Below are 10,285 nucleotides of genomic sequence, written 5' to 3'. Positions count from 1 at the left end.
TCCAGTGATTGCATGTTCGATTATGGTAATCATGACAATCACACCACGTGTGGTTGAACATGTTTCCAGTTCTATACCCCCCCCCCCCCCCCCAATTGCCCATTATTTTTTAAAGTTTTATTATCATTTAATTACTCCAATGACTGGTTTTACCGGTTTAGTTGTTTTGAGTTGGGGTTTGTGCAGTTGGACAAATACATTGTTAGTCTGACTGTTTCAGTAGCTACATCCTGCAACTATATCATATTGTATAATGTGTGGTAAAAACCACATGTTGACTGACCATGAAGACAGTATTGTATGTCTAATCCCTCAAAGGATTTTGAGATGCCAATAAAATTATTTAAATGTGATGGCCTTATGGGTAAATCTGAGACCGGACAAGATTGTAACAATCGCATAGTGTTGCATATCCCCGGAGTAGATGTTATTTATATTTGGTTGCTAGCTGCCCACTCAAACACAGCCTGGTATAGCAAAATGAGGTGGATGTACATTGTGTTTGCTTTATGTGTTTGATTCAAAACAAACTAATAACTGCCAAACCTTTGATTTAAACCCGACAATCTCAATTACACCTCAAAATTGGTGCAATTTGATTAAAATATTGTATAAGGGAATTGAGGTTAGGATATTGCTTCTGTATGCATTCGCATTCCGTGTATTGTGTTTTTCGCATTCAACACATTTTGCTATAGGAAGATCCATGATGCTGTTTGAGTGGGCTGACCGAATATAAATAAATAATGCCCACTCTGAGAGTGAGAGTGGGCATTGCACAGGCACTTTAACTGAAGCCAGGGCTAAATGTTGCAATGATTTGTTCTGTACCTCCACCATATCACATTATATGCCACTATACTAACAATTGATCACAAATCACAGAACCTATTGTGATCATACTCAATTCATTATAGCCCTCTACGTCACCGAAATGTGGGGTTGGTAACAAATATGAAGGTGGAGGGGCAGGCAAACAGATCACAGAAGGTATGGTAGTAGACAGTGTCTACACAATGACCTGCTTGGTTCAAACTCATATCTCGAAGCTCAAAGACCAACATTTTATCCTCTAATACTTATTCCACCAACCCCATTTATTTTTACACTGACTTGACAATATAAGAGTTAGTCTGCCAGGGATTCAATGCCAGTGGTTGGCTGTCAAAATGTCATAAATATAATGTTAATGCAATGTAACGTCGTCTACCTACGATATTAAAAATATTATGTGAACAATGAAAAACTACCCGAAACATGAATAAACGTACCACTGTATAATACTTTATTTTCGCTTGGAATTAATTTTGGCTATCTTCTCTGAAGGAATGATTCAGTGAAAACAAAAATCCAGCTAATATACCTTTTTTCCTTTTTTTTTACATTCAACTTGTCAAAAATCAGTGAAAATAAATTCCATACAAAAAGCCCCAAAAGTCTTTTCAGCGAAAATTTATTCCAGATAAAATAAATTACTTTACAGTAACAGAATCAGTTGAACCATGGTTACTAGTAGCTAGTTGAACATGATTGGCCAGTACATTAAACAGGTGCGTTTGATGTATTATAAGTCAGATTATGCACTTGGGTCGTGCATCGTTCAGCTGTTGAACTTCATTATCCGAACCATTGTATTCCACTCGTGCATTATCGCATACATAAATACGCCTGTTACTATTTTGTTAAGTTTCAGTGTGTTTTTTTCAATTTGACAACGTCATGAAAAATCATTCACAGTATTCAATGCTTTGTGACCTAATCCGTGATCACGTTATTTCATCTCCATGGTGACCATGCGCCACCATGAAGAGCAGGGTCGGCGCGCGTAACTTCTTGAGGTGGGTTGAGCACAGGAACTGATGTTTTATAATAGTGACCAATCCGATCCAGAAGTGCGCCAACTATGTCCGGTCTGTCACGTGAGTAGTCGTGTCGTTCGTTCGGATCTGCGATCACGTTGTATAGTTCTACAGAGTGTGTACGTTCTTCGGGATGAAGAGAGTTGAACCCAAACTCGGCAGGAGTTACCCAGCTACCATTACCTTTACAGGAAGAAAAAGAATGTTTCATACGTGTTTAGTTTACTTTGAAAAACACTTAGGTCAGCGAAATAAGAGTACACCTTAAAGGCCCAATTCACTTGCCCTGGGCAAGTGTGAATTGGAGGTGTGGCTATGCTAATGAGTGTTGTTAATCATTTGCATAGCCTATGACGCATCCTGTTTCAGCAGTCCAACATCACGTGACTTTGATTGACAGTAGTTAATTATTCAAGATTAGTAGCACGTCCCTTTCCCCGGTTCGTGTTTTTGACTTTTATCCGCCAAAATATCAGCTCGTACATTATTTATTGTCATAAATACTACACACAGTCACTGCTGTGGTATTCATAGTCACAAGCATCCACTTTGGCACAACATAATTGACCTGTCAGTTTGAGAAAACATGTTTTTACCGGAGCTTGGTTGGAGCTGTTTACTACAGCGTGACAAGCAAGGAAATAATCCCTATTGTTTATGAGCGTATTTATAGTATACCTGGGCCTTTAACTATAAATTGCACCCTCCAGTGACGAAGCTCTTCTATGATTAAGGTAGTCATAATTTTGACAAAATTGGTCATAATTCGTATGACAATGTTCATTAGTTTATTATGTACAATCATGAATAATGGTACAATTAAATAGCATTATTTTGTGTGTTACAGTTAAGCTTTTTGAGAAACGTGTCCTAATATTTCTTGAAAATTGCAAAACAAATTGCATTTTTTAACCCTGTTTACAGTTTATCTTTCGAAGAAGCACTTCTGTCAGAGTGAAAATTGGTGAAAGAAATGGGAGAGTGATGAAAACCATATCGACCTTTCGAACGTCTTTCGTGTCAACTATTACGTCATAGAATCACTTTGTCGCTAGAGGGCGTAACTTATAGTAAATATGTTTTACAGTTTCTCTTTCGAAGAAGCACTTCTGTCAGAGTGAAAATTGGTGAAAGAAATGTTAAAATCGACAACTAAGTTCCGTAGTAAGGTTCATTATTTTTACGGAAATCTCAGAAAACAATAATTTTCTTACATGAACAACTACAATTCAAAACAATATCGACGATGTAAACACCGTGCGTCAGATACTCTCACTATCAATAGATAGTGAGATTTACAGAAAATGTCATTTAAGTCGACCGTGCAGACAATCGCATGGCTCGTGCACTTAGATCCCATGTAGGACAATGGCCTCTCTATTAAAAAGTTTGTGTTTTCATTCCATGAGTGAATGAGACGTAAACGTGACGTAGAATGTCAGTGCTCACCAGTTGGTCCTGTAATCAGTTTCCAATCACCAACTCTGATAGCCGCCCTCATTAAGATGTCGAAACTATCAGTGTCAGCATACGGGTCGTCAACGAAATGATTCGGCTTCCTCTTCAGTGGGTTGATAGTCAGCAATATTTCGTTCCGCAGAGAAGGAGTTTCTTGACTGTAGACGAAGAGCAGCATTATTATTATTATTATTATTATTTCATTAGTTTACGATCAATGATAATGCAGCAATAAGCAGTACATGTATCAAAGAACGATATTAAACATAGCTAAACAGGCATAATATTTACATCGTGAATATTTCAAAATATAATAAACTATATGTACAACAAATGACAGAACGGTGTGATCGTTATACACGTTTTATCATATACATGTATTAGAAAACAAGAACATGCAAAACCGATCATATCTACTGTTACTAGTAATATCAGACTGATTTTGCTTTCATTGACAAAATTTCTCACAGAGATCTCGGGGAATGGAAAGATGGGCGACCAACCTGATTGTATCCCATTGGTTGTATCCATCTAATCGTTTGTTACCCATCAGATGGCCACCAGCCAATCGAACCAAGGTAGGAAACCAGTCCGTCATATGCAGCAGTTCCTTGTTAATCGTACCACGCACTCGGCTGGGCAGCAACGGACTAGTAACGAACGCCACGCCACGGACACCGCCCTCATACAATGACGCTTTACCACCTCTCAAAGGCCAGTTACCACCGAGAGAATGAATTCCACCATTGTCTGATTGGGTAGAATTGATATTGAATTAATCATATTCCGCAGTTTGCCCGACATCTGGGTGACGTAATCGAAAACAACATCGCGTACACCAGAAACGCGAGGGCTATATATGTACTACTAGTATTTAAATCATGACAGACAGTCGTGACACAATTACAGTGGGAGGGCGCACTTATTCATGCAATATCATGTAGTTACCCACCTGTTGAAAATACAAGCACGCTGTTCTCCCACAAACCACTGTGCTTCAAGGTGGCGACGACGCCACCGACTGCTTCATCCATACATGTTACCATGCCTGCGTACGTGCGTCTATCGGCACTATTCGGAATGAGTGTATTGTATATGTCGGCGTATCGTGATGGCACTTGTAGCGGGAAGTGGATGGCTTGGAATGAGAGAAACAGAAACAGCGGCTGAAAAGGAACACAGTGTATTGCATTGTACTGCATGTGTACCATACACTCTGTGTGTTTCGCCATCTGATACAAGGGATGTTAAATTGCTCGAGTGACGGACATTGAGTTACGAACATCGTGTCTCGAAACCACCGAGCCATAAAAATGACCACGATCATATTATGGAAACCACGCCCACTTTTGCACATACAGTGTTAAAAAAAATCTATCTTGTCCGTGACTCGAAGTTCGATTAACTCTTAATTAAAGTTTGGGTTTTCAAATGTGACCGTTTTAACAAATTTGAAAACAAAAATGTATGTGGCCCGCAACTTGAAGTTCTGTTAACATAGAGTTAAAATTCGGGCGTGGTTTCGAAAAAGTGGGCGTGGTCAATTTTGTAACTCGATGTTCGTAACTCGAACAATTCAGCAGCAGTATCTGTTTTTTTTCTGACAAATGAGACTACTGTTTTTACCAAGCTAGTTGTAGGTAAGTATGTCGAATATAGTATCATGGAATTACGCGCAACGTAAGTTGTGTTATGCAAAACTATCGTAACTTTTTTTCGAAATACTAGTAATTAGTAACTTGTTGTTAAACCAGCTCAATGTTAACGTTACGACAATGATACATGATAAGAGTCACCGGGTTCATAGCTAACACGATTTCCTACATTTGGGTCAAATCTATTTTAAGCTGCTTTTGACATTATACAAATACTTTAAATTACTAATATTGTTTTTTTTGGCGGTTCTGTGAATTATTCGGTCAGTCCGTTAGCAAGATAACTTGCGGTTTTGCAAAATCACTTTGCGTTTGCGTTGTTCTAGACGCGAGGGCGCTGTTTGGCTGATAGCGTGCTGTGCGGGATTGTAAACATAGTGATTTGCTAATCGAGTGTACGTATTCAATAACTATACTCCATTTCTTGAGTATCTACATTATATGTGATTCAGGAAATATTTAAACACTTCAAAATAACCTGTTCATGTATTCTTACGAACGCACATCATTTTGGAAAAAAACTTTACCCTCGTCTACTATAATAATTGAGTGATCTGAACTGTGCGCTTGTTAATAGTACGGCGCCATCATGTCTGGATTGGACAAAAACAAAAATGACATGACATGACAAATGGCGGATAATGATGATCGACATGACAGTGTTAGGTAATTGACTAAACAGCATATTTTACACGTTTTAAGCATTCACTGAAAATTATAAACTAAGTTTTGAATGTAAACGTTTTGACCCATAGTTTCAACATTGTTAATGATTAATACAATTATTGACAACAAGTTAGTGGATTATTGATGGTTTCGGCCGAAATAGCTTAAACATACGCTATCAATTCCACAAAGCTGTGGCCCCGGTTTTTTAAACATTAATTTATAAATATTATTGAGTTATTTTTAAATCAGTTTACCGCTCTTCGGTCATTCACTTATATTTACCCTATGATCGAAAAAAAAATCAGTCATTACCCCTGGAGTGCAGGCAACAGGTTGCGAGGATTACACATTTAAATAACTCCATTTAAAACGGACAACAGTGAATAAACTGCATAAGCAAAAGCACACATTCCAAATAATAATGACCACATCATTATTGCACAGCATAAAGAAACATCACGTATTAACGTTTACAAGGGAACAATAAGTGAACTAATGTAACAGCTGTGAGTGGTATGTGGAGTATTTTTTTTCTTTTTATTCCATAGATCTATACGATGTTACTCACTACATCCGGGTTATGTTTGCTTATTATATCCCGAGCTTCATCTGCAAACACGTGGGTTGAATATTGACCTGCATACCGTTCAGCGATGACGTCATTGTCTCGTCGAAAATCCCAGCCATTGAATTTTCCGGTACTGACATTATGGTAATAGTAGTCGCCCATGGCCTGGTAAAATCCTACAATGGTAAGTGATAAGTGACGCCTTGACACAGCTCTCTTCCAACATTACTGCATTGTGTCTTAAATCGGTATATACTTACATTTTAATTTTAAAAGCTGATGACATTTGATGTTTTGATTTACAAGTTTGCCCGAAACCGGAAAATTTGTAACCACCCACGATATGGGGTTCATCTGATGAATGCGCATGCAAGATGAATTAATAGTACGTACAAGTATTATGTGCGCTAACAAAATTCCGGTTATAATTGAAAATAAATAATAGTGCGACATTTAATGCCGATTACAAAGAACAAATAATACTCAAACGTATCCAATGAACCCTAGACACTAATGGCTGGTGAGATCTCGTTGACAACGAGAGCCACGAGACCTGTTTTTGCCCCTTGGGCAGTATTCCGTTCTCTCCTTAATTGCGCCCACTGTGTAAAATTATATAATGTTAAATAATTTAGTGAACGCGATAGACGAGAGAGAACACTCATGATTTGAGGAGAAGAAACAAGTCTCGTAGATCTCGGCGAGATCTCGACCATCACGGCCGATTGCTTTCAAGGAATATTTATTGTTTTAGTGTTGCCAATATTCTATGCATAACCACTTAACCTGTCAACAAATATACGTACCCATAAATGTATCAAAACCCCTATTATTCGGTAAACATTCTTGTCTGTAAAAGCCCAGATGCCATTTTCCTACCATGTGAGTGGCATATCCGCGGTCTTTCAGCTTCTGTGGTAGGATGGTTTCGTCGATGGGCAGACACAGCGGTTGCATCATATCAATTGTACGATGTTGTAATCCAGTGTGGATCTGAATAAGATGATTTATATTTTATGGGAAATATATTGTTGTCAATGAAATGAAAAAAAAACGAACATTTTGATGAACTGGAACGTATTAATTCATAGCGCATGCGCGTTTATGTAATTCTCTACGTCATCAAACGATTGGCGTGCTGTTAAACTACTAGACCTTAGAAAGGTCTATGATTAATCTAGCGTTTTATGTTTATAGTCTAGTGTGTATATTATTGTGAGAACAAGTCATGACATCAATATTGTCCCACTTCACTTGCGCACTGATATTTTTATTAGACCCTTGACGGCATAAGAACAAATGACAATTACTATACTTCAAATAAACCTCTTATTCCAAATACAACCGTGATAGATTTTCTCTGTACCAGTCTTACATTTTTCAACAGGCTACACTGAATCTTATCCTTTTCACCACCAAACTTTTTTGCCTAAATTCAGTTTGTCTGCACTTTTTTTCTCATATTTTTCAATATTTCTAGAAATGAACCCTAATTTTGAAGCCGACAAAATTTGAGTCAACTTTCAGTTTTTACTAAAAACAAATTGATTATTTTTGTCCCAATCTCCCGAAGGAAAGTGTAGACTTTAAATGGGACTACTTTGTGAATGTGTGATGTAAAGAGGAAACTAGTGGTGTAAAGGTTAAACCTTAATCCAATTACTATGAAATTACTATGACTTTACTTTATTTTAGCCGGAATTAATTTTCGCTGAAAAGATTTTTGGATGTTTTGTGTGGATTTTATTTTCACTGATTTATGACGAGTTGAATGTAAAATATAGGAAAAAAAGTATTCATTGTCACTGAAAATAACGAAAATTAATTCCGAGCGAAAATATTAAATTTACAGTACCACAAATCGATGATATTTGTTCATACCTCGTATCTACCAGTCATCAATTGGCTCCTCGACGGTGTACATAGCAATGACGTATAATAATTGTCCAATTTCACTCCCTCCGATGCCAACGCGTCAATGTGTGGCGTTTTTATAACCGAACCGTGATATCCAACATCACTCCAACCCAAGTCATCGGCTAGGATGAAAATTATGTGCGGTCTAGAAGAAGACACGAGTGTGCAAGACGCAACGAGCAGGAACGAATGTATTTCACCGACCATGACTAGTTTACACTCCCGATATATAATCGCTTTCAATATATAAGCACGAACTGCAGTCTGGTACATTGGAACAATGGCATCAACTTTCCATCATGTATTTCGATGGAACATAACTGATGAAAAGCAATAACACTACACTTGCTATTGGGCTACTTTGTAATAATAATAATAATAATAATAATAATAATCCAAGATTATAAAAGCGTTTTATATTTATATACCACGATACACCGTTCTTATAAGTCACGCCATCAGACGACAGTGCGCTCTCGTGATGTAATTGAATGTACGCCATTTCATAACGTACAAATTGTTCATATATTATTGTTCATATATAATTGTACATAATTGTTCATAACAAATATTGCTCTTTTTCATTGATTAGCATACTGTAAATTACACGTGCTCTAAATCTGTCGTTGTCAATTTTAAAAGACCAACATATTATTAGAGACATTAAGATGCGCATATGAGAACGGAACGAGAACGATTACGTCACTGCTTTGTGCATGACCTCCTCGCGAACCAATGACGTCATCGGTTGCCTGGTCGTACGGCAGTCGTTTTGAACGTGATCAACGTGACTGACTCGTAGTTGATTTCAGAGAGCTTTTCTCGCTGTCAATTTTGATTAATATTCACTGACACTGATAAAACGTTATATATTAGAGTGATTTTGTATATTTATGATGAAATAAGAAATATTGGATGTATTTCAGCTGATATTTATATACCCACTGAAAACGCATGACATTGATCTGCGGAAAGAGGATTCGGCAAACAGGCTTGGGACCTCAGCAGAGTGGATGGGAATAGCGATAGCTCTGTTAAATGTCTGGGAACTAACTACTAATTCAGATTACGGACGTGAAATGACATAACAAATTTTATTTGATAGTTATATTATGGTAGCTCAATGAGAGACGGATTGACATGGTTCTGTTTCACCATAGAACGTAACGCAAACGAAATTAGAACAACACGTTACGTTCCCACTACGTACACAAATCTTAAAGCGCGGTAGTCGTCGCGCTGCGCATGTTCGACATTTGTGTTGATAAACATTGATTTGTCCACAATCAAATGCGCTCTTCAAATGGAAATCACAAGTATGAGGTTTGACCTGAGCGCGACTTGCACTGATTAACGCCGGTGACTCCTTCGATACCTTCCAATCACATGAAAATTACCTAATTAAAGCTTGGTAACGTGTCAGTTCGTACTCGTTGATCTGCGCAACAGTCAAAGTCGCCATCTTTGTTTATATGAGACCCATATATCTCGCACATGCGCAGCGCGTCGACTACCGCGCTTTAAACTCTCTAGCAATGATTAATTATTAGGCCAGCTTCATTATACCATAGTACCCAATATACTAGTGTATATTATATCTGTATTATGTGAACAACATCATAAAATAAGATCACAGCGTTGGGTCATGGTTACCTGACGATCTATAGAATCATTTTTTCCTTTTTTTTCTTTGAACCGTCCAATGAAAACTCATTACCATTCTTAGGGCTGGTTGGTCGGTATTTTTTTTTATTAAATTTATTTTGTCATTTGTATTTTTTTTATTATTGTGTCATTCCTTAGGTTTCTTTAATTACTGTAATTTGGAAGCATGGCTTAGTCAACGAGATTACAAGATACTAGTACTGAGACGGGTGCAAGAGTTTTCATTGGGATTACCTTTACAATGTCGTCGTTGGCGTATTGCATTATGGGATATGTGTCTATAAGTAACGATGGTTTTAATTAAACGCGTACCCGTAGCGCTATTTCTAAATTAAATCAGCCACCGTCTGGAAGCATTTATGAGCTCCCCTGTCGACTCGATACATATATTCAATTCGATTTGATACCTTGAGCTGGGCTGTTTATACTTCGAGCGAATGTAATTGGCGATCTAGTGTCACAGGATCGCATATGTACAATACTATAGCACTTAT

The 10,285-nt window shown here is 37.6% G+C and overlaps 1 protein-coding gene across 1 annotated transcript; it reads right to left on the bottom strand.

Moving 5' to 3' along the window:
• Positions 1-1,262: 1,262 nt before the first annotated feature.
• LOC100378661 (arylsulfatase B-like) lies at positions 1,263-9,588 on the bottom strand. Its single transcript, XM_002733569.3, has 9 exons — positions 9,565-9,588; positions 8,879-8,892; positions 8,091-8,271; positions 7,016-7,202; positions 6,210-6,385; positions 4,270-4,483; positions 3,821-4,067; positions 3,309-3,475; positions 1,263-2,042 (listed from the first exon to the last, which is right to left on the bottom strand). The coding sequence occupies exons 1-9, from the start codon at positions 9,586-9,588 to the stop codon at positions 1,777-1,779; spliced, it is 1,476 nt and encodes a 491-aa protein (XP_002733615.2). The 3' UTR covers positions 1,263-1,776.
• Between the last annotated feature and the right edge of the window lie 697 nt (positions 9,589-10,285).

The sequence above is a fragment of the Saccoglossus kowalevskii genome, chromosome 18 (assembly GCF_978046115.1).
Source record: "Saccoglossus kowalevskii chromosome 18, keSacKowa6.1, whole genome shotgun sequence".
Lineage (NCBI taxonomy): Eukaryota > Metazoa > Hemichordata > Enteropneusta > Harrimaniidae > Saccoglossus > Saccoglossus kowalevskii.
The sequence above is the reverse complement of the archived record's forward strand: the minus strand, read 5'-3'. Positions and strand labels throughout refer to the sequence as shown.